Source organism: Zeugodacus cucurbitae, chromosome 6 (assembly GCF_028554725.1).
Source record: "Zeugodacus cucurbitae isolate PBARC_wt_2022May chromosome 6, idZeuCucr1.2, whole genome shotgun sequence".
Lineage (NCBI taxonomy): Eukaryota > Metazoa > Arthropoda > Insecta > Diptera > Tephritidae > Zeugodacus > Zeugodacus cucurbitae.
Window position 1 is genome coordinate 49,637,021 of NC_071671.1, and position 25,410 is coordinate 49,662,430.

Below are 25,410 nucleotides of genomic sequence, written 5' to 3' on the forward strand. Positions count from 1 at the left end.
AAAAAATTTAAAGTAATTCTTAGCTTTGCTCGTTTTAACTAGTTGAGCGGGTAAGCCTAAAAAAAGTTAGGTTGGAAACAAGCTAAACTCAATCTTCCGGACCACCTCTGTCAGACTATATTTTTGACTGTATCGCGTTTTGTGGTTCCAAATAGATTTACAATAAGAGCGATTCACTTTTCTGAGTTACGGATCCCCAAGTAGTCTCTTTAGATCCGTGTTCACCTGGAGAAATCCTGAGATAATAAGTTTTTTTTGGATTCTAGGTCTATCAAATAAAACTTCGAAGTTCTTTTCTGGATCACAAGAATTCACTAAATATATTTTTTATACTTTTTGAAATTAATCGAATTGATTTTGATCAACACACTCAATGTGGATACTTTGGAAACCCATTCATTTTTGTAAAACTTTTTCTATTTATTGTTCATTGATCAATATTCTTCTGTATTTTATATATTTTATGGAACTTCTGTGTAAATCTTCTCAAACAGCAGTTGTGAGATCACCAAAACGTCATTCGAAGCTATTTCGAGCTCTCGTTTGTTCTTCTAACGACCTGCTATATGGTATTTCAGCTCAGGTTCCAAGCTTGTGGTCTCTACCTACACTAAAAGACTAATTTGTTCTGTTCGTTCAATAGAAGCTTATGGATATTATTATCAATTTCTAACCACCTTTGATTCATAAGAACTTTCGGCTGCTCTTGAACCGATATATTTGAGCTTTTCGCTTATTTCCGCTGCTACTTCTTCGCTAAAAAGCCTAAACTTGAGTACGTTAACGAATTTTTCTTACCTCTGCGCACAAAATCAAATTTTGAAGGTTTAGCTTGGTCAAATAATTCGATAAAAGTCACCAAACATCTACAGCGTTGCACTCAAGAAGTCACTATTTCTTCTCATTCTCTGACAATGTTGATGACAGCGTCACATAGCAACTGGTGTGCACTGTTACGCTGTCAATACATTTACAATTGTAAATACAATGCTCTCAATATGGTAGCTTATAGAGCAGCGGCTATAGACAGTGAGGCTGAGTAGACAGCGCCAAATTAGCAGTAGCCGCACCCCCAGCAACATGCTGATAGCCGCCAGTCGTATGCCGGCGTTGAGGGGACACGCATGCTTTCATATAAAACAAAAAAAAAAACATATAACTATACAAACTTATGGCGTCGTTGTATATGTAAATAGGCATGTTTCTTAATTAATATGTGTACATACATACATTTTTGCTCTACTGTAGATGTGGCATTCTCGTGAGCTTTTAGCAGCTCACACCCGAATGCTTTGCACTCCTTAAATGAACGCACTTGCTCTGCACTCACGCGCTCTTACACTCAATTGAGTGTAATGGGCACACACTCATTCTTTGATAGACGCGCTCTTGTTTAGCTTTTCGAAAGCATGCTTCTTGTGGTTGAGATTGCATTGACTGTAAGGAGCTATAGTAGAAAATGCGCCCCACAAATGCAAAAGCTCTACTCAGTTTTAGCAAAAATTTTGACTCATAGTTCATGAGTGGGTTTGGTATAGCTTCATTTGTTAGCATATTGCAGTTATAGAGTGGGAATTTCGGTCGAATGATGCTTTAAATAAAATAAAAATATTAAAAGATCTGAATTAAAAGATAATATATGTAATTTACTTATTAAATGCTAGTTGTTTCGAGCTTCTTCTTCATTTACAAAGGCACCCTCCTTAGGAGCCTGAAATTGATTCTTTCAAAGTGAGATTTGGAACCATGAAATAATGGGAGCTGTTCAAAGAGAAGTTAAATTAAATTCCGCTATCTGTTGAAGAACCATTTTAAGACTTCGCTTTTGGGAGCTTCACTAAATTTTCTGATTATGATGAAGAGAAAGTTGGTCCTTCTGTTTTCGACCTTACATTGCTATTTTTTTTTTGTTATTGTTAATTATATTCTAAAATTTTATGACTTAGTTCTAATTTAACTTATTTTTATTTTCAGGTATGTACTTAAAACAACCAGAATTGTTCTAAAAACTACGTAAGTAAATCTTCTTTGAAGTGGTATTATAGCAGAAAGTTAAGAATTAAAGTAATTGGACGATAAATTTTGGTCCGAGTACTCTTAGTAATCAAAAATAGAGACTTTTGAAGAATCATACATTCCTTTGAAGATATTAATGTATAATAGGGCTATATAATTCAGTCCGACGAGGTTCTTAGTTACTAGATTTGAATTTTGAAGAATCTCACATTCTTTTGAAGAATTTGGTCTAAAATGCAACAACAATATCTAAGTTAAAAATATTAATTTTGTTTTAAGATTTACAGTTCTGGCGTATGATATTCTTCGAGAAATATGTATATATTCATCAAGAAAAATTAGGGTTTTGAGGTTGAGCCTCAGATTAAACCATTTTTACCGAGAAGCTTGTTTGCTTCAGAAGTGTGACTACTTTAATTTTTTATACATAAGTTTTTAAGTTTTAAATTTTTCTTTTTTTTAATACAAAAGTTAGTTTTCTTCAGAAGAATTGTTTCTATCATATATTGAAATAAAAAATGTTCAGAAACATACTCGATACATCCACTCAAAATCGTTGTTCTGTCATTATTTTCACCTACTCACTCATTTCTTGAAATACTCAAACAACAACTAATTTGCACTCACTCAATCAACTCACTTGATTTTGCTCTCTTCGCTTGCGCTCTCAACACTATATGTACTCAGCAGCATACTCATTAAAGTGTGCATTCTAACAGGCGGCCAGTGCCACCTTCGCACCTAAGTGCCACAAACCACCCGTCACTAACCCCCCTTAGGCGGTGGCAATGCAGCCATTCACCAGCTGCTGCTACTGCCGCGGCTTGCATGCGAACGCCTGTTGTTGTTACTCTTGTTTTCGTTGTAGTTTCGGCATGCAACTTGTTTTTGGTTGTTGTTGTAATATATTTTTGTTGTTGTAATCTTTTTTTTCATACACATGCAATTATTTCTACTTCTTCTTCCATTTCACGCGTCTCCGTCGCCGCTGAACGCTCACTGCCACTAGGTTAGTTAGTTAGTTGGGTGCACTCAATCTGCGCTACGTTTTCTGCACAGATAATACAAAAACTAACTAAATAAAAGTTATATCAAGCCCATATGTTGTTGTTTTTATTGTTTTATTGCTGATTTTCGTCGCAGCTGCTGGCGAGGCGATTCGCCATTCGTGTGATTTGCCGCCGCAACCGCCGCGACCGCCATAGACCCAGTCATATAGCGGCAAAATACGAGTGAGGCTGGTTGTTGTTATTGGTTGTGTGATTGTTGTTGCTTTTGTTAGTCTACACAGCGGCAGCGCCAATGCTCCGTAGAGGAGCTTCATTGTGCCGCAGTTTCATCGACCAGTTGTAGTCGTTCAGTAAATGTGACCGCGTCCAAAAGTGTCTCCAAAATAACGCTCCGCATTAATGTATAAATGTATAAATGTTTGAATGTGTTTGTTATTTTCTGTTCAATATAAATCGCATATGTTTGAAAAATTCGCAATAAATTCTCAAAGAATTTCAATTTTCGAAATAACATTTTTTCGAAACGATTTGTGGCTGTAGAGTGTAGCGCAAAAGCGTTCACGTTTTCGTTGAGTTGAAAAAAAAGTACGAAAAATATTTGTTTTTCTTGAAATATGTTATTAAAAATCATAATAAAACTGAATAAATTGCAAAAACCCACACAGCGTTGCATCGAAGAAAAGCGTAAAACATAACGGTAAAGTAGGAAATTGTGTCAGCTGTGTGGCTTGCAGTGCATTGATTATTGCCAAAGCGTGCAGCAGCGCTGCAGAGAGGGTGTGAGAGAGTGAGAAAAAGGGGTGACAGCGACAAGCGTGTGGAAGTAGAAGAAGAAAAGGAAATTGACTGTGGCAAATTGAAAGTTGAAAACTATTTATTTTGCTGATATAAATCACAAATCTTTTGCAGTAAATGCATTACAAAAACAATAACTACTGCGCCACTCCACCTCACACTTTCACTCCCACCCTCCACAACGCCATCGCCGTCTTCAGTTAGCGCGCTGATTGCATTTGCTTTGGCGCTTGCAATATGTTGTTGTATATTTTTCTATAATTATTATAAGTATTTATTATACTGTTATTTTTTGCACCTTTCCGCTCGGCAGCTAACACTTTTAGTCGAGAATGCACTATTTATGTAGGTACAGTGGGAACATAATTTTTTGCTAATTCTGTCCAAAAATGCCTCGAAATTCTATGATTTTGAAAACAAAAAAGAAAATACGGACATTTTTTTGCGAAAAATTATTATTTATACCAATTTATTTAATTATCGATAATTTTTGGTTATCGATAATTTGATATAATATCGATTATACAGTTATCGATAACATATCGATACTTTATATAATTTCAATTAATATTTACTCTAAAGTTATCGATAATTTTGACTCGTAAAGTTATCGATACTTATATGTATTTTTATGTATATCGATAGAATCACTTTAAAATACCGAAATCGAAAGTTTTTGATAAACTTTTATATACTAAATGTATATTTTTTATTATGTTATAGTTTTTAGTAACTCTCAATATATATATGTACATTTTACGGCAAAGTTCTCTCTATTTAAGAGTATGCATGCAACGTTTCGATTTATTTTCGATAATTCGTTGAAATCATATTTGATAGACCAAAGTGGTTAACAGTTATCGATATTTCAGCAAAATATTATTTAAATGTTTTTCTATTATGGAAAGATACTATTTCCTTAACTTCCTCTTCTTTTATCGATATACATTTGCTAACATAAAACAAAATATATTTATCGAAAATTTCAGACGTGAGCAATAAACTCAAAAATCATAAAACATTTCTCGAAATGTCTTTTGATAATCTATATTCGTAGCAAATCGACAGTTTTTCAGATATATACCCGATTGTTAGAAGTTCAACACTTAATCGATTATTGTAGATCTGACTTCAGAAGCGAATTTGGGCAATTTGAGAAAGTACTTTATTTGACCCTTATATAATAGTTTATTTTGCTTCCAACTGAAAATCGGGTTTTACTTCAGATAATGATTTTAACTGAAAATCTAGGTCGAAAAAAGTACAAAAATATGTATCGATAATTATCGATACTTTTTCATAAAAAATCATTTATTTTCAACGAGTACTTGTTTGTTGAAGTCTTTTAATTTCATCACATGACTCTGTAAAATTATTTGAGAACGATTTCATCTTAAAGGTAATAGAATATCGATTAATTGTTATCGAAATTGCATTGTGATGATTTTCGTAGATAATGAAGATAAGAGTATATCTCATTTAATAGCTTTTTGGTTACGTAACATTTTCCCTTTCATATCTATCTCGTTTATCTTTATCTCGTGACTTTAAACTTTTAGTACTGTTATAAGTAACTGTGATTTTTCGTCTACATCTTTAATAGATTGTAGCGAATTGCTCAATTTATTGAATGTTATAGACATTTCTAAATATATAACTAAATATATATATTTTTTTCATATATATGTATATATCTATGTCTATGTCTTGCCAACTATATATATTTTTTCTATCAAAACTTTTTTATTATCTTCGTGTTGAACATGCGATTCGTGTTAGATTTCACAAAAAATAAATTAGTATGTATATCAATAAAACAAAAACAAAAAATTGTGAAGAATCGCATCAAAATCTAGCGACTCAGCGTCGCATTCATCAATGCGGCAATGGCAAATCGCCGTGCTGTGGCAACTATCTTTGTAACTAAATAGCTAATAACACGCGCATCGAATAACTACAACACGACGAAATGACTGTTGTAAAATTATACATCTAAATGCATTTTTGTACGTGTTTGTATGTATGTAACATTTATTGCCGTAGACTATACGTAACCAATAGTTGCAATTTGGTGAATTTCGCAAAATAAATTCCAATTAAAAACTTGCACGAATTTTCGAAAAACATTGTTTGGCGAAGGGAAAAAATAAACAAATTTCGAAATTGTATTGAAAGGAAATTAAAAAAGAAAAACAACTTAAAAAAAGTAAAAAATAATTAAAAAATAAAAAAAATGGGAATTATAAAAAAAATATTAAAAGTTGAATTAATATTAATTAATTTTCTTACCAAATATCGATCAAAACGTTGCTTCAAGCAATACTTTCGTGAATTTTAATTATTTTTATTTTTTTCGCCTAAAATCTTACCCCATCCACTTAAATATTTGCAAACCCCAAAAAGAAAAGTAAAAAATTAAATAAATGAAATCAATTTCCACTGAAAATTTTCGCCTTTCATTTATTTATTTATTCTCCAATTTTTGATTTTTTTTCGAAACACTTTGCCTATCGTACATTGACCCACATATGGCGGCAGCTCCGATATATGTACATACACATAAGCATTATTTATACATATGTCCATCCATAAATGCACATTTATTTATTTGGCGCGTCCCGCGGCGGCAACACAAACGCCGTCGCCAAGCGACAGCGGCTAGCAACACGATTGCGCTCCAATTGTTGCCGCTGTGCTGTGCTGTGCTGCTGCTGCCGGATTGACTGGGTGCCCGACTGGGCCGACTATTGCCTCTTAGTATATCATATGCGTTTCAAACATACAAACTATCGTAAATGCTGTGGAAGGGGTGTTGTTGCCAGCCAACAAAATGAGCACATTGCCACGAACTTTCTCGAATACACGAAGCACGCAGGGGTTATACATACATGGTGCATACAATCACTTGTGTGTTTTGTGAAGAAATAGCACGAAATTTCTTGGTATTCTTTTGCTTTCCGTTTTTTATGCAATATTTTTGCATTTAATTGACCTATTGATATGTTATTGCTATTAAGGGTGTCTGAGAGACTGTTAATGAAGGGTATACTTTTGATTGAAGTAAATAATTTACCATTTAATATTTAGGGAACCGTGTATTGTAATGTTAAATCTATAATCTTTGATCTATAATCAGTAATTTTCAATCTTTAATTATTAATCTTCAATCTTTAATTTTCAATCATTAATCTATTTAATCTTAAATGATTAATCTACAATCTTTAATGATTAATCTTCAATCTTTAATATACAATCATTATTCTTCAATCGCTCTTTAATGTTTAATGCGTTCATATTTTATTCTCTTTAGTCTTTAGTCTTTAGTCATTTACCTTCAATCTTTAATATTTATTTAATCTTTAATGATTAATCTTCAATCTTTAATCTATAATCTGTAATCTTTTAATTTTCAATTTTAAATCTTTCTAATATTCCATCTTAAGTCTCTCTCATCTTAAATCTCTTTAGTCTTGTATCATTAATCTTATGTCTTTAATCATTGATCTTTATTCTTCAGTCTTTAATAAGTAATTAATTTAATTTTCAATGATTAATTTTTAATTTATAATCAGTAATCTTTAATCGTTCATTTTCAGTCGTTAATCTTTTTATTCTACAATCTCTAATATTTAATTTCTAATTTTTAATCATTAATCATTCATCTTTAATCTTATTTATTCTTTTTATTATGGGCTTTATCCTCATTTATATAAATGATTCTCTGTACCCAAACTCATTCACTATAAGTACTTAAATTCAATAGTCAGTATAGAAAACTTTGAGGACGCGCTTGAAATACAGGCACTAGATCCTGAAGCCAGAGAATAGTCTAAATTTAAATATTTGAACCGTAGCCCTTTATTATTGAAATCTAATTTCCATCTTCTAACAGTAATCCACGTTCGATTAGTAAAAATCTGTTTGGGTCTACTTATCTTAGATACCTACCTAGGCATTTACCATAGACCACTATCTTAACAAGAATCAATCTTTATAGTCTGGGTTAGCGCTGTATAGGTTGAAAGTGCTGTTCATTTTTTCCTAGAACTAGCAAAATATTTTTCCTATCCTCATTAGCGTTTTCCAATTTCCCTTCTATTGATTTTTTCTCAAAGTGTCTACTTATCACACCCCCAAATTCCAAGTCATCAAATATTCAAAACACATTCAGCACATCTTCGCAGAAAATTATCGCATTAGCTCATTATCATCTAATTGCCGAGCTAATTAATGCGTTTTCGTGGCGCTTTCATCTTGTTTTCCGTGCACTTGAGATACGCACACGACGACACAAATGTGGTTCGTGTGTGGGTCGATGGGTGTGTGCTTGTTTGTGAGTGCTCATAATTATTCGTTGCCACCTTTCCCACTCGTCGCATTTGCAACTTATTGTCACATAATTTTGTGATATTTTATTTGTTTGTTTTTGTTTTGTGCTTTTCATGTAAAAGTTACAAGTATGCTTAATGCGAAAGCGCTTGACAACACAGCAGCCAAGAGCCAAATAGCAGAGCAGTTGAGCAGCTGAACAGCAGAGGCGGCCGGCATATTTGGCAACCATATGGTGTGGCTAAAAGAAAAATCGAGCATGTGGAGGAAATGTTATTGGGTATGTGTGTGTGATTGGTTGGTGTATGTGTGCCTGATGACGTTATGATTTTGTTTTACTTTTTCTTAAACGGCAATAACAACAATATGGCAAGCGCAAAAGCGATGTCAAATGCAATTTAAGGTGGATAATAAATTAAGAGCAAATACGAAATAAGTAAAAAGATATATTTTAAAAATATTAATAAATAAATATTTAGTATTTGTTAAATTTTATTTTTTATAACTCTTGAGACAAAAAGAGTAATAATATAATATCAGCAGAAAAATGCATATGAAAATTATTAATTAATTAAATAATGCATAAAATGTATAATAAAAAAAAATTATTCATAATAAAATGTTCGAAAACAAATGTAGAGTTTGACATTACCGATAGTTGAAACAATTTTGTTTTAAAAATAAAATATTTATTAAAATTTTTTTTTAAATATAATATATATATAATATTTTTTTTAGAAAGGAAAAAAAATCATATTAAAAATTAGTAAATAATATTATAAATTTTTTTTAAACAAAAATAAATTTGAAAATTTCATTATTTGAAATTTATATTATATTAATTTTGTTTTTGATAATAATTTTTTTCAAATTTATTTTTGTTTAAAAATATTTTTGAAAAACAAATTGATATCAAAATTAGAATTAATATAATATAAAAAATAATAAATAATAAAAGTATTAAAAAATAAAAAAAATATTACTAATATAAAACCAAAAACTAAATGATTAAATAAATGAAATAAAAATAACTAAAAAAATGCATAACAAAAAAATTTTGAAACATACATATTTCAGAGCTTAAGCAACTCAAAAACTTTGTTTAAATAACAACAACAATACCAGAACATAATAAAAAATTCCATACAAATTTAAAGTGGAAAAAATAAAGAGATATTCGAAGTGAAAAAAACTACAGCGCATAATTGTGAAAATTGAAAGAGAAAAAATCAAAAGAAGGAAAATAAAAACCGCAAACAAAACTAACATTGACCAAGTTAAGGTGTCAGCGAGCAGTAAAAGCGCAATTACGAAGAAAAATATAATCAAATCGGAAGTAAAAGCCAACAGCAGCTGACAGAGCAACCAACACAGCGGCCGCGAGGGAGATAAAAACGAGAGAAAACAGGCACAAAAAAGCGACAAGCTAGTTAGCAGCGAAAAGCGGCGAAACCAATAACGTCGGACAACAATAAAAAGAAAAGAAAGATAGAAAATTTCTGCGCCTACAAGAGAGCAGCAACCAATAACAACAACGAGAGCAAAGTAAAAACGCTAAAAGCGCTCAAACGGTCCGTCGTTGATTTGCCAACCAAATCGAATTCAACGCCATCGCGCTACTTGCCACAGGCTCTCAAACGACGCTGCAATACGCGCGCGTTACAACAGACAGCTCGTCAGTTAGCCACTCTATCAGTTAGCCAATCTATCAGTCAGTCAGTCAATCAGCTCACCAAAAGCGCAACGCCGCCAAAGCAAACAAACAACAATAAACAAACAAATAAACAAACTTACAGTGTTGCACTTAATTAACTTTTGTGTTGTTGTTGTTTTTTGTGTGTGTCGAACAAGTAAAAATTCCAAACATACAAACCCACATATTTATACATATAAAGTGTTGGTAAGCGCGCCCACTGTGTAACAGTAACATAGCCATTAGCGAATTTTCAGCATTCCAGTTACAAACGAAGAAACCAATAACAAAAACAACAATAAAAAATCAAAAAACATTTTCTGTGCTTTGAAGCATTTGTAGTTGCAACAGCAGTGACAACAACAGCAGCAAATTCAACAACTTAGCAACAGTTTGTTTGTAATTAAACACTAAACAATAACAACAACAACATCATCAACGTGTCCAGTAGCCAACAAAAACGCACCTATGATACCGGGAACTTGGTTTGCAACCCACTATGCACAGGTGATTAAGCAAACATTTGTGTATTTCTAAATCTGTAGGCTTATATGTACTCAGTTGTTCAAAAATTCCATGATAGAAAGCAAATTTTGGTCAAGCGATTTCGAAATATTACATTTTTAAACACATTTTCAACTAAATGCATTCGGTTTGTTGAGAAATTTTTGGATTCTCAAGCTCTCAACTGGCAGTTAATTATATAAGTATTTGAGATTTTATAATAGTCTAATCAGTTTAACTTATTTATTATTTTCTCAAATCAATTAACTTAATTCTCAACTGTTCAGAAATTTATGATTCTCAAGCTCTTAACTGACAGTTAATTACAAAGTCTTCAATAAATTGGAATTTTATAACAATTCGATTTCATATTTTATTTTCATATTTTTATATCACTACTTATTCTTATATCACTAAAAAATAGTATCAACTGTTGAGAAATTTATTATTCTTAAATCCTTCTCTGGCAGTTAAATATATAGTATAAATTGCTTTGACATTTTGCAATATTCTAATCAGTTCAATTCGTTGCATATTCTTCTCAAATCAAAAATGCAAGTAAAATCTCAAGGGTTGAGATGTTTATGATTATCAAGCCATTAACTGGCAGTTAAATATATAGTGTTCACAAATTCTAGATTTTATAATAATCTAATCAGGATTCATATTATCAAATAGCATAATTCTCAACTGTTGAGAAATTTATATTTATCGAGCCTTTAACTGAGAGTTTTGTTTATAGTAACATAGTCAGTTTCTCAAAAAACATGTTTCGTCTTCATTGATTCATATTTTCCAAAACACTAAACAAAATTCTCAACTATTGAGAAATGTGTAATTCTCAAATATTTGAAACTGGAGAAAATTATTTTATAACACTTCAATATTGATTTATTGGGCCTTTCACAATATTTTCTTTTTACCATGTTGAAACAGCTCTGTCTAGATTTCCCACAAACCAAGTACAAACTATTGAGAAATTTATTATTCTGATGTTTTATTTGATGGCTGAAAGAAATATAATGCTTCTCCAAATTTTTTTAATATCGTTTTGAATGAATTTATAATTCTCTAGTTGATAATCTCATTCTTCTCAACTTCACATATAATATCAAATTGATTATTATAAAATCATATTCCAAATAATAATAATTATGTTACTATTTTTGAATTCTGAAAATTTCTGCTGTTGAGAAAAAAATATTCGAAATAAATAACCATAAAAACTAATTTATTATTGAGTTTTCCTCTACACAGACGGCCGCAAGCTTCCCAAATTATTTCTTTACTTCCAAATATGTAGTGATCGAATATCTCAAACTATTGAGAAATTCTCAAGCTTCATAGTAGAATTTGTCTTAAAGACCTTTTTTGCTTTTTTGATGTTAGTTCTTTTGGCTGCTTAAATTCTATTACATTAGGTCTCTAATACTTAACATTTATTTTGAATACCAATATACAACCTTATTTATTGAAATACTATTGAGAATTATTATCTTAACTAAGCTATAAGAGTTTTTTTTTATATATTTCAGAGACATATACCTAAACGATTTTCAGATTGTTATCAATTGAACTGGTTTAATACAGTCAAAGTTATATGCATTTATAAATTAGTGGTTAGGTAAATGCTTTGGGTTGAGAACACTGTTGATAATTTGTTGAGATGGTATTGAGAATTGCCAATTCATATTTTTTATTAGTTCTCGTCAATTACTTATTTAACTACAGCGGATATTATTAAATTAAATTGAAGAAACAATGAAGTAAGCCTTTGACTTTCAAATTGTTCAAAAGTTAACCGCTGGTTAAGATATGATTCTGATTTTTGTTTTATTATAAAAGATGTCTTTCGAAAACACCACAAATTGCTGAGTAAATGTGGAGTTTCGGCCTTATATGCTTACCTACCAACTGGATATACATATATTATCTAGCATCAAATGCTCAGCTAAAACTCAGTAACAATGTTGTCTGCCATATTCGCTTGTTCAACGTGGCGTATACGCAACTTCCGCCTGAACATATGTTTCTCTGCCTTTTTTTCCTGTTTTTGCATATTGAATTTTATCACTTCCTGCTCACTGTTATTTCTTCACCCTTTTGTCCTATTTAAGACATGGTTAAATCCAAATGATTTGTTATCACTTTATTTTTTTGTTTTTGCTTTTTTTGCTAGCTTCACATATACATACATTAACATTTCTAATCGAATTCTATTCGTGTTCGCTGCTCTCGCACGAGGCTTCCTAATGTTTTTTGCAATGTATTCTGCAAATAAGCAATTTTCGCCAACATATGGTGCTTTGGCCTCAAACCAACAATAAACAAAAAATAATGTATAACAACAACAGCAATAAAAAAAGCTTACTATGCCGGTCGTCTATGCGAGTAACCTCGTGCTATTTTGATATACATATAATACATACGAACCACGAGCCGGCTGCAGAGTGTTAACTTTTTGGGGAGTGAAGCGATAGTAAGCTACCCCAGCAGTGCACAGGAAGTAATGGTATTTGAGTGGATTTGCTTTTGTATACATATATATGTGTTTTTCGTTTTTTATATGAGAAAGAACTTTTTTCGAAGAAAAGTTGGCAGAATTGAGTGCTTGTAAATATGTGTAGACATAATTTTGTAGTTGTTGTTTTTTTCACTTATTTTTTTAATAATTTTTTTAAATTGCTTTTAATATTTTTTTTATAATTATGTTTTTGTTATTTTCGTTTTTTTTTTTGTTTTATTTTTTTTTTTTATTTATTTTCTATAAACTTTTATTTGTTTTAATTTATAATAAGATTTTTTACATTTATTATTAATATTTTTGGTTTTTATAATTTAATATTTTTTGTCAAATATTCTGCCTCTGCTTTTTCCACCGCACTTGACCTCTCAAGCAGCTAATTTCAAATCAATAAATTACGCAAATTAATCAGAATCAACGAGCTGACGCTCTAAAGTGCAACGAATAGGCAGATAAAGTAAGAACAAGTAAAATTAAATTACAGACAATAATACAAACAAACACATGCGCAATGCAAAGTGAAGAAGACTTAGCAAATTGCAATTGACTGCCGTCTGTCTTCGCAAATCAGCGTTCTACGTTGACAAACAACAAAACAAATCGATGAAAAATCAACTAGAAATGTCACGAAAAGTGGAAAACCCGACTGTCGCACTCACAATCGAACTGGGCAGAGCAAATGTGCTGTATACATTGTATATGCTGTCACAAGAAATTACAGAAAAAGTTGAGAAGAGGCGTGAAAGTGCTAATTAAGTGATATGTATCAGCTACTGCGCGCTACTCGCTGGCTCACTAAGCGTCTGTAACTGTACTTATACATATATATATGAACAAGTAAGGAAGGTCTAAGTTCGGGTGCAACCGAACATATTATAATCTCGCAATTTATTGATGCAATTTTATTAAGATAACCCAATTTGATCCATATATTCGGCATAAAGTCCAATGGAATAAGAAAATCATCATATATAGTGTATGATGGCTGAGGTAATTCCTGAACCGATTTCACCACCAAGGTAGAATTAATTTTGGTAAGATTTTTGAAAAACCTTTAAATAGGTATATGGGAGCTAGGGGACGTTATGACTCGCTTTTATCCATATCCATAGAAGAAAAAGATTCCCTCTGAATAACATTAAAATATCTGAGAGATTTAACGACATTTTCAGTGAAAAATTACCCTAGGGCATTGAGGTGTTCATGTTCGATACACGAGGCCTTGGAAAGTTATAGTGCGATTTCGATACATTTTTCTCAAGTGATGTCACACCTCTAATACAGTATTTGAGTAAAGTTTTATTACGATAACTTCATTTATTTCTGATGTATATATTATAAAGTGAAGGAATCAGAAGGAATTCAAAATTGAGTTATATGGGAAGAAGGCGTGGTTGAGAACCGATTTCGCCCGAATTTTCATCCGTGTTATCAGGGTGTCAGTATTATATACCAAATTTTATTGAAGTCGGTCGAGTAGTTCCTGAGATATGGTTTTTGACCCATTTTTCCATTTTTTCTGAGTGAACTTTTCTTCTGCCATTTCTTCTGTACAATTTAGTGTTTGTGGTGTTTTCCATTAGTTAGTCAACGCACTTTTAGTAATTTTCAACATAACCTTTTAAAAATAAAAACTAAAAATTTAGCCTTTTGGAACTAGTCTGTAACCAGTACATAACTAGTTAGTATATATTCTAAGTGTTGACATCTGTCTTCAAAAATGAAAAAATAAAAACTACTTCAATACTTAAGCGCAAAGCAATTAAGAATTGATATAATTAAATCAATTTGCTTATATTTTGTTATAAATATGAGGGGAAAATCCCGATTCCGACTAAAAACTTATATAAGCAACTATAAATAAACACATAATTTCAGCGTCAAATTGCCAGAAAAAGAAAACAATGCCTCTATAATGTGCTATATGCATATGCATACATATATATAAATAGAAGATCACTTTTCTCAGAAAAAGTAATAATAAATTATAAACACTCGTGTTTCCTTGTAAATTTGAGGTTATGAAATTGCGCTTCGACTTAACTAAATTTATTTCAGATCATGTGAGTAGACTGGAAAAAAATAAAATTTATTTTCACAGTACATTGTTGTTATCACGTAAACCCTTTTGCTAGAATCTAGATCATACATTCACTTAGAATTATATACACACTTATTTACATACGTCTGTCTCTTGTCAAATCCAAAGTAGCACATTTTACGCACTTTGTCAATACTTTTCTACGCCACTGTTTACACACGCGGCCTACGCATATTTACTAAGCCAAGTTCGAAACAGTTAAGTTGATGATTTATCTAGTAACTGTATGTATTTCATATTTAGTTAAACAAAAAAAATGAAAAAATAGGTGTCTCTGACCTACATTCGTAAAAAACATTTTGCGTGAAATCATCGATTTTAATAACTATTGTGGGGCACAGTCAGCCAATTTGCTGATTATCAGCATTTCCGGGCGTGGAAACTAAGTATGTTTGTATGAGTACGAAATATAATTATGCTAATATTGAAAAAGTGCCGTTACTATCATGATGAAATCTCGCGTAACCCTTTTGTGATTTTACGTCATTACACCTAAATATAACGGTACATATGTTTGGTATGCAGATCTTGATTAGAAAGGCGGCAGACACATGCTATATTTATATTTAGAATCTAAGTACGCTAATGAATGAAAATGTTGAAGAAATTACAAAAAATAATAATAAAGTATTGTCATTCAATCATTTTGATCTCATTATAGCAATTTTTATATTTTCCACAGTTTTAATTTTATTTGATAGGTGGCAACACTGTACCAAAATGTGTTCAAATTTAAAATAGCTTCTATTAATAGATGCTTTCAATTTTTTTTATCAGTTTGATATAGTAGTATATAGTTTTTTTTTTTTTAATTTCTGATAGGTGGCAACGTTGCTTAAAAATCTGTTCAAATTAAAGAATTTTGCTTAATAAATATTTTTAACTACTTTTGATTTAAATATTTATTGCATGTTAAAATATATTCAGCAGTATTATTATTTTTTAGGATATGTGGCAACCCTTTTTACAATATTTTTGAAATAAATAACTGTCGACTATTTGTCACCTTTTAATAGAGGCCATTTACATTTTACCGCACTTCTTTAATATTTTAATTTTCCCATGTAGGTGGCAACTCTGTTTCAAAATATTTTGAAAGTACGCCTAAAACCGATTCCCGATTTATTTCTTAAGCTCTTTACATTCGACGCATATTTTTCAGACTTTTAAATTTAGCCATCTATGGTAACTCTATTCGAAAATATAAGAAAAAATCGAATTCGGAATCTTTATTAAACGCTTTTTTTTGGAAAAATATTCTAAATTTTTTGATAGATGGTAACTCTGTTCGAATGTATGTTTAAATTTGGCTTACATATTTTGAACTGATGGCAACTCTGTTCCAAAATTTGTCAAAATTACGCTTAAAAACTAATCCATATTCATTTTTATAAATTCTACGTTTGGCGCAAATTTTTCTTTTTTTATTACAATTTCCTCAATTTGTGGCAACTCTATTTCAGTCTAAATCTTAAAAAACACATTGCAAATACTTACTGGTAAATTATTAAAAAAAAATTTTATATGATTAAATTGATGATTTTTTTTATTTTTTGGAGATGGCAACTCTACTCCAAAACACTACATGAACGACTCGAATTGAAAGTTCTCATTATATTAGCCATTTGCTACCCATATTGTGCATTCAATGCACCCACTTACTAGTAGCTGCAGTCACGTGTCCATGCACACCGGACAAGACAAAACAAGACACGCCAAGCGCAGTAGTTGCATTAGCTATTGAGTGCATGTCACGGCACAGCAATAGATTGACCACTATCACTAACAACAACACCACCTGACACCTACATACATACGGCTGTGTTACAACACGTCCACCCCCCAACCCGCACTACTCCAGAAATAAGTCAACAGACAGCGCCCCACCCGCCGCTGGCAACGCCTTACTGTCGTGCCGTGTCGTGCGTCATGTCATGCGCCTACCTCGTAATTGCGTCGCCAAATGCAATTGACACATTTCGCAGAATGAACTAAAACTAATTACACCACGATGGCACCGAGGGGAGTTCTAAAGAGGTGAGACCATATAATGCAGATATATATAATTGTGGGGGGTGTTTGCGGAGACTCACTGATATATATGTATATAGAAATATACACCAACTCACATCCGTATATAAAATGCATTTGTCTCTCGCTGCTCCAGTAAATTTGCGATGTTACTCATACGCCACCGCACATCCTCAGCCGCTCACCCACTGCACGTCCACGCTCATTATTACTTATTAGCGCGCGCTGAGCGTCACTCATTCAATTGTCGCCCGGCACATGCATTCACTCATCTTTCTAACGGCTCACTCTGTTGTTTGTATTTGGTATTGTCTGTGGCATTAATTTCATTATGGATCCATAGAAATCACATTTTCGCCCTTCTTCGGCAGCTAAAATACATTGTAATGAAGCAAAGCAAGGAATATATATTTACTTGAGGAACATATGCTTGAAATAATGATGGTGAAGCTGTTGTTGTTTAGCCCAGCGGCTATCCTACAAGCTTGTTGATGAGCCACAAGAGGCGTTGGTTTGATTGGGCTGCGAGACACTTAGATATGGATGAAGACTCATATGAAGACTCTCATATACACACACAGTTTCATATGCTCAGATTCACTTGCAATTACTCACTCACTCACTTTTTGTTGTTAAAATTAATAAGTGTGTAAGACAATAAGCCAATGTCTTCTTCATAATTGAGCTATACGCACTTGTTGTTGTTATTCTTGTTATTGTTATTCTTGTTATTGTTGTTCACCAGACTTTTGTGCATTAATTACCTGCTGTGGCATTAAGTGTGCATAGGCGCAAGTGTAATTGGCAGTAATGGTGTGCACACATGCAAGTTGTTTGAGTTCTGCAAATACAGTTGTTGGCCAACGAAATAGAAACAAGGCAAATTTTCTAGTTTTATTTTTCCGAAAAGACTATAATTTTTGTTTTAGCATTTTTGAGGTGATATCCAGAATTACAGTCGCTGTGCATATTTAGAAACACTTGAAAAAAAAAATAAATTTAAGTTAATTTTACATTCCAAAACGTAAATTTTGCTGTTTCTTTAATTAAAAATAATTTGAATTTAATTTTTGTAAATACAGTTGGTTGGCATCGAAATGGAAACGCTAAATTATTTAACGTTCTGCTTTCTAATTTTGTTTATTTTATATTCCAAGACGTCAATTTTAATGTTTCTTCAATTTAAATTTATGTTTAACTAAATTTTTGTAAATACAGCTATAGTTCATTGTAATAGAAACACTAAATTATTTTACGTTCTGCTTGCTAATTTCAATACCAACTGTCTCATTAAAGTTTTTTTCTCAATTTAATTTTTTCGAAATACAGTCAGCGTATACCATAATGGCTACAATAAAATTTTCTTCAAAATTTTAAGCATAATCATCGCTTTATTTTAATTGTGGTTGAAAATAGTTTCAGTATTTTATAAAACGAAAATTACAAGTCAAAACTTTTATATTAAAAAATTAAATTATTTCTGTTTCCATTTTTTTCCTCAAAACTGTATAATGCACCAACTTGAGTATACGTATAATCAAACATACATATTTAAGTGCAACCCACTCTATTTACATACCGACTGTTTACTGCTGCAAATGCGCTTCTTCGAAATTAATTCGCTTAGCGTGCAACTATTAAAATATTTTATCGATTCATTTTATTCCATTAACCTTCAGTGGTGGTAATGACCAGCCTATGGTGGTGGGTTGCACGGCTGACTGATTTATTTGTTGATTAGTTTGTTAGTTGGTTGTACTTTTTTCGACGTACATTTTGGCAGCTACAAAGTCTTCTATTATATTTTTTGTTGTTGTTGTTGTTTTATATTGTATTGTCGGAGTTAATCCCTCGAAAAAAATTATATCTGAAGCAGTCTGAATCCAAAAAAGATTGTTCAGTAAAATAATTTAGAATGTATAGTTTTCTTGAGCTTTCGGGATTTATTAGTTTTAATGCTCTGAAGTCATAAAAAACTCGGTTTTCCCAAAACAGAGAATATTAATCTGATCGTTTTTTAAAATATCCTCCATCGTTTTGAGTTTTCCAAATTTTTGAGAATAATAAATACAGAGAACTTTGTGGTAGACTTTATGGTTTGAATTTTCGGAAAGCTCACTCTACTTCAGTTTAGTGATTTATGTAGTAAACTTTCCAGGGTGTAAACAGGAAACGCGTTTTTAAAATTTCACTACAGACTCGGTAATATATTGGTCTACAACTTTGCTTCCACCGTTTTTTTTTGTCAATTTAAGGCTTTTTTCCCCTTACGACGGCCTCACCGTACGTATTCGAAAGCATTCGATGAGCCTCAGCCGCACTTTTCTTGGAATTAAAAAAGAAAATCAAAATTCCCCGCAAATGTCGAGAATTCGGCTCAAAAAGTGACATTTTCAGTTGAGAATAAGTTTGGGATGCAAACGGATCTCTACAAAATTTGGTTGGGTTAATGTTGGCACAAATGTCCAAGATCGATATATAACGATTTAATCGACCAGTGCTTGACCCTGGAGACATCTACTGGAAAACGGCGGAAGCAAAGTTGTAGACCTAATATTATAAGATAATTTACTCATCCTAAGCCTTTTAAAAACCGCTTTTCTTCAATTGATTCATGCTTATCAACAATTCATGTTTCTACTTCTCGTTTTTCCAAAACAAATTTCTGAAATTTTTTGGTTTTTAGAATTTTAATTTATTCAAATAATGTTTTTCAATAAAAAATAAATCCGTTAATATTATGAACAACAAATTTTTATAAACAACTGTTAAAATTCACACTTTATTCATATATAAATTACAGCAATCACCCAAAATGACTTTGCCACTTTCTTATCTACCAAAAAGCTGTTGACAGAATGTCACTGTGAATACACCGTTGTAACGGTGATTTTTCAGAATTCATTAGCAGTGCATTCTATTCCATTTAATGACAAGTCCATTATCACTGGAACGGTAAACAGTGCTACCGAATTTCCATATTTATCGAAAAACGTGGCAACTACGTTTGCATTTCAAATTTTCTGTGAAATAACGCGTTCCTTGAAAAGAAAAACAAATAAAATTGTTTAAAATAAAAGTTGTACAAACAAAAAACGCAAGCAATTCAATACTGAAGTCAGTCAAATTCGGTAAATATTTACATACTTTTGTATGTAACTGTATATACATATATATTTTATAAGTCAAGTCATGTTAACCTAATTCCCAACATACACACACACACTCTATTAACTCTTACATATTCCACCCGAAAACAAAACACGACTTTTTAATTCATTTTATCAGTTGCTGTTGTTGTACATATGTATATATTATATGTATACAGGTGTTGAAGAAAAGTAAAACAATAAAATAAATAAATATAATTTTTTCTTTAAAAACAAACAGACAATTTCATTTTAAACATATCGCTTGGCCTGCTTTTGACTTCGTGTGTGATTAAATGAATTATAAGTCACTCGGGTGCAATTTGAGTTGCGTATTTATAGCCACCGTTTATAAGCACTTAGGTGTAATTTCTATTTATTTAATGCACACGTGTTTACAGACGTTTAAAATATATTTAGATGCAAACATATGTATATTTAGATACTAATCACTAATAATTTCGTTGATATTATATCTCCTTGATGAAAGCTTAAGTAAATATTTTAAAATTGAATTTGCTCCTGATGAATGTATAACAAGCTCAATTAAGATTTCAAATTTGTTTTCTTTTAAATACATTTTATATAAGTCAATTTGTTGATTTAATCGTGTTTAATTAATAAAAGTGACTTAATTGAACTGAAGCATTTTTTATTGAATTGAATCAGTTCAAAATCTATTCATTTCAGTTAAGTATTAGTTAGTTCTGAGTTGATTTTTAATGTGTCAATTCAATTGTATTTAAATCAGTTCAATTCCTTGTAGTTCAATTTAATTTGATTTAATTAAATTATTTTCTTTAATTGAATTCAACTTCTTCCAATTTAATTAAATTTCACTTAATTCAAAGTTAAATTAAATTCAGTCTAATAAGATTAATTCAGTTTAAATATAATTATTGGTCTACCACTTTGCTTCCGCCGTTTTCCAATAGATGTCTCTAGGGCAATGGTCGATTAAATCGACTTTTTTTATATCGATCTTGATCTTGAACATTTGTGTCAACATTAACCCAACAAAATATTTGTAGAGATCTGTTTGCATCTCAAACTTATTCTCAACTGGAAATGTCACCTTTTGAGCGGAATTTTCGACATTTGCGGGAAATTTTGCTTTTCTTTTTTAATTCCAAGAAAAGGGCGGTTGAGGCTCATCGAATGCTTTCGGATACGTACGGTGAGGCTGTCCTAAGAAAAAAAGCCTTAAATTTACAAAAGAAACGGCGGAGGCAAAGTTATAGACCTATAATTGAGAATTAGTTCATTCACTTCAATTTAATTTGAGTTTATTTAACTAAATTTAGTCCAATTCAAATTAAATTTTTTATACATTACATTAATTTATTACGAATGAATTTAGTTTAATTTAATTTTGTTTAATTAAGATTTTGTCAATTCACCTAATTATTTTAATGATCAATTGATTTTGGTTCAATTAAGTCCCTTAATTCATTTCAATTCAATTTAATATTCAAGTCAATTTTAAATTTAATGTCATTTAATTGAAATAAATTTTTTTACTCATCATAATAAGGCTGATTCGATTGATTAGTCTAATTTAATTAAGGTTATTAAAGATTAATTGCCAATTAATTTAATGTATTTATTTTGAATTAAAGTTAGTTCGATTGTATTAAACTCACCACATTATAAATTCAAGTATCTTTAATTCAATTCAGTCTGACTAAATGCTCATGTCAACTATTTAATTAAATTTAATTGAGTTCAAATCAGATTTGTTTACACATATAAAAATTATGATTCGACTGATTTTAGTCAAAATTAATTCAGATTAATTAAAATTAATTTTGGGTTAGTCAATTCATTAATTGAGGCTTAATAAATTAAATTAATTTAATTAAGAATTAATTATGAATTAAAATTAAATTATAATAAATTTTTATTATGTTTTATATATTTTTTCATCTTTTCAAATAATTGATTAATTTTTTTTTTTCATTTTGTGCTGTCCCAATCAAACAATTGCTGTCAATCCTTCTCCTTTTTGGTGACGACGCAATTATTGGCCACTTCTGCGCCATAACACCAATCAGCAACAATCAATACCAAAAAAAAAAACATCGTAAACAACAAAATAAAACAACAACAATAATTGTCGATTTTCATGTGCTTTTCGCAACCTTCTGCATTGTCGGCATGCATTTGCGTTGCGCGTACAGCGGCATAAAGAATTCATGGCGATAGTCAACTTCCACTTCCTCCTTCATGTTTGCCTTTGCGGCCACCATTGTTTACATTTACCATTAACGCACACACACACACACACCCTCACAAAAGCCACATATTGATCTATAAGCGACTGTAGCCATTTATCTATTAATCTGTGAGGTGGCGATGTGCATATCAATGGGCTCGTATGATGCCTCCAGAGCAAGTATGTGAGTGTACCGCATGTGTGGGTTTGTGTATTTGTGTACGGTTAAATGCGACGTGCCGAAGCGCGTTCATGCAATGTCGAAGGTCAATGCTGCATTGCGACCCTCAAGCGCATTTTTATGCTTTTGCACGCACACACATACATAACAACATATCGATATATATTGGCATTAGAGCCTCATGTTGCATATTGGTCAGCTATAAAAAACAACAATAGCAACAATGGTAAAGTAAATGATATTTGTTGTGTGGTATGCCATTAAAACGGGGGTGGAGGTAGCTTTTTGTTTTGATAGAAATTTTGTGTTTTGATTCTTTTACTGTTGTCTGTTGTATTTTTTTTGTCTTAATAGCTATTTAAATTTAAATATGACTTAACCATTGTATTTTTGGGGTCTCATTTAAAAAGATCTATGTATTTATACTCCCGCAACATGATGCATGGAGTATAATACTCTTAGGGGTCAAACTACATACCCCAGGAACTAGTCCACCAATTTCAATGAGATTTGTTACATAACATTTTTTGACACCCTGATGTTACAGTTGAAAAATGGCAGATGGAAATCGATTCACAACCAAGCCTACTTTCCATGTAACAAAATTTTGAGTTTCCATGAGGACTTAGCTAATTATTTATCGTAAATGTAGGCAAATCTCGGGTCAATACCTCCTCTAGCATCCACATACTTCATATACGGATTTTTAAACTTTCGGCTTTTTGCCGAATACATATACAGGTCCAATTATGTGCTGTTGGAGTATAAAATGTCCGGCTACACCCGAACTTAAACCTTCTTTAATTGTATTATTTTATTTGAAACTTGTTTTTGTCCCTTTTTAATTGTTATTTATTTTTTGTACTCATTTTTATTTAGTATAATAAAATTTTGCTTAATTTAATTTTATTTTATTTTATTTCATTTTTATTTTATTTTATTGTATTTCAATTTATTTTATTTTATTTCGTTTTATTTTATTTTATTTTATTGTATTTCAATTTATTTTATTTTATTTTATTTTATTGTATATTATTTTCGTTTCTTTTCTTTTATTCTATTTTATTTTATTTCGTTTTATTTTATTTTATTTTATTTTATTTTATATTATTTTCGTTTCTTTTCTTTTATTCTATTTTATTTTATTTTATTTTATTTCATTTTTATTTTATTTTATTTTATTTTATTTTATTTCATTTTTATTTTATTTTATTTTATTTTATTTTTTATTTTATTTTATTTTATTTTATTTTATTTTTTATTTTATTTTATTTTATTTTATTTTATTTTATTTCATTTTTATTTTATTTTATTTCGTTTTATTTTATTTTATTTTATTTTATATTATTTTCGTTTCTTTTCTTTTATTCTATTTTATTTTATTTTATTTTATTTCATTTTTATTTTATTTTATTTTATTTTATTTTATTTTATTTCATTTTCATTTTATTTTATTTTATTTTATTTAATTTTTTATTTATTTTTATTTTATTTCGTTTTATTTTATTGTATTTTATTTTATTTTTTATTTTATTTTATTTTTTATTTTATTTTATTTTATTTTATTTTATTTTTTATTTTATTTTATTTTTTATGTTATTTTATTTTATTTAATTTTATTTTATTTAATTTTATTTTATTTTATTTTGTTTTATTTTATTTTATTTTATTTTATTTTATTTTATTTTATTTTATTTTATTTTATTTTATTTTTTATTTTATTTTATTTTATTTCGTTTTATTTTATTGTATTTTATTTTATTTTTTATTTTATTTTATTTTACTCTAATTTTATATTAACTCTTCATTCACTAATCTTCACGCTGCAACTGAGAAGCCATCTATTGTACTCGCACACTTTTGTTGTTATGCATATCAAATTCATTCCAATGTTAATCAAATATTAAATTCCACTTACTGACTGCTACAATTACCATTGTTATTTATCTAGTGCTGCTAAAAACAGCAACAACACAAACACAACAAAAACAAGTGTTATAAGCATATCTACACAGTTGTTAACATATTTATGCCTCCCAGTGTTATTTTAGACACTTTTGTGCGCATTGTGCACTGTTATCCAGCCGTTTGTGTTATGCGTATATGCATAGCATAGTTACAACATATGTATGTACACATGTACATATCTTACGTTGATATGTAGATATTTATGTAGCTACCTTATTTACATAATGTTCACTGATAATAAAGTTGTTGCCAATGTTGCTCGGTAGCTAGCTTTGTAGATAGTTGACTGACTGCTACATTGACTTAGTAACTGAGTGGCTTACATACATATGTGCATACATATAAATTAACATACTCATTATGCATATAGATTATTGTAAACTGTATAATTGTTGGCTGGTTAGTTAGTGGGCGTGTTGATTATTTTCCACTTTATATGTACATAACTAAGTAACTTTGTATGTTTCTATGTATATATATTCATATGTATATATGTTTGTTTATATGTATTTGTATTTGTATGTGTTACCTGTTTATCGCTCTGTTGCTTGTCGGATTGGCAGTACCTAACATTCTCGCACTATTTATTGGTTTGAATTCAAAACATTCGTTGCACACTGAAACGTAGCTACAAGCATACATACACACAAACACTTTGGTATGTTCCATAGCATGCCCGCCGTTGTAACTAGTCCGAGGCAGTCGTAATCAAGGTTCTCAAGCTTTGTTTATTGGCACTGAAAATGCGACATTCATGGAATTGTTGCTTTGTTGTTGTACCAGACGATTTATGTAAAAAGGGCAATTCACTTGCATTTTTTAATGTTTAGTATTTGCCTTTTTGTAATTTCATGCAAAGTTTTACTGAGTACTTTAAGTACAGTCTAAAAACAT

General features: G+C 30.5%; 1 protein-coding gene across 3 annotated transcripts in view; it reads left to right on the top strand.

Annotated features, from left to right (window-relative positions):
* The window catches only part of LOC105217392 (terminal nucleotidyltransferase 5C), a 232,820-nt gene that overhangs the window by 106,830 nt on the left and 100,580 nt on the right, over positions 1–25,410 (top strand). The window contains exons 1-2 of one of the 3 annotated variants that reach the window (XM_054233085.1): positions 2,481–3,611; positions 9,228–10,350. The exons of the other annotated variants lie outside the window; for them this stretch is intronic. Coding sequence (XP_054089060.1) covers positions 10,312–10,350 — 39 coding nt within the window. The 5' untranslated portion in view covers positions 2,481–3,611; positions 9,228–10,311. Of the gene's footprint in view, positions 1–2,480; positions 3,612–9,227; positions 10,351–25,410 lie in introns of those variants that run through there. 3 annotated transcript variants of the gene reach the window in all.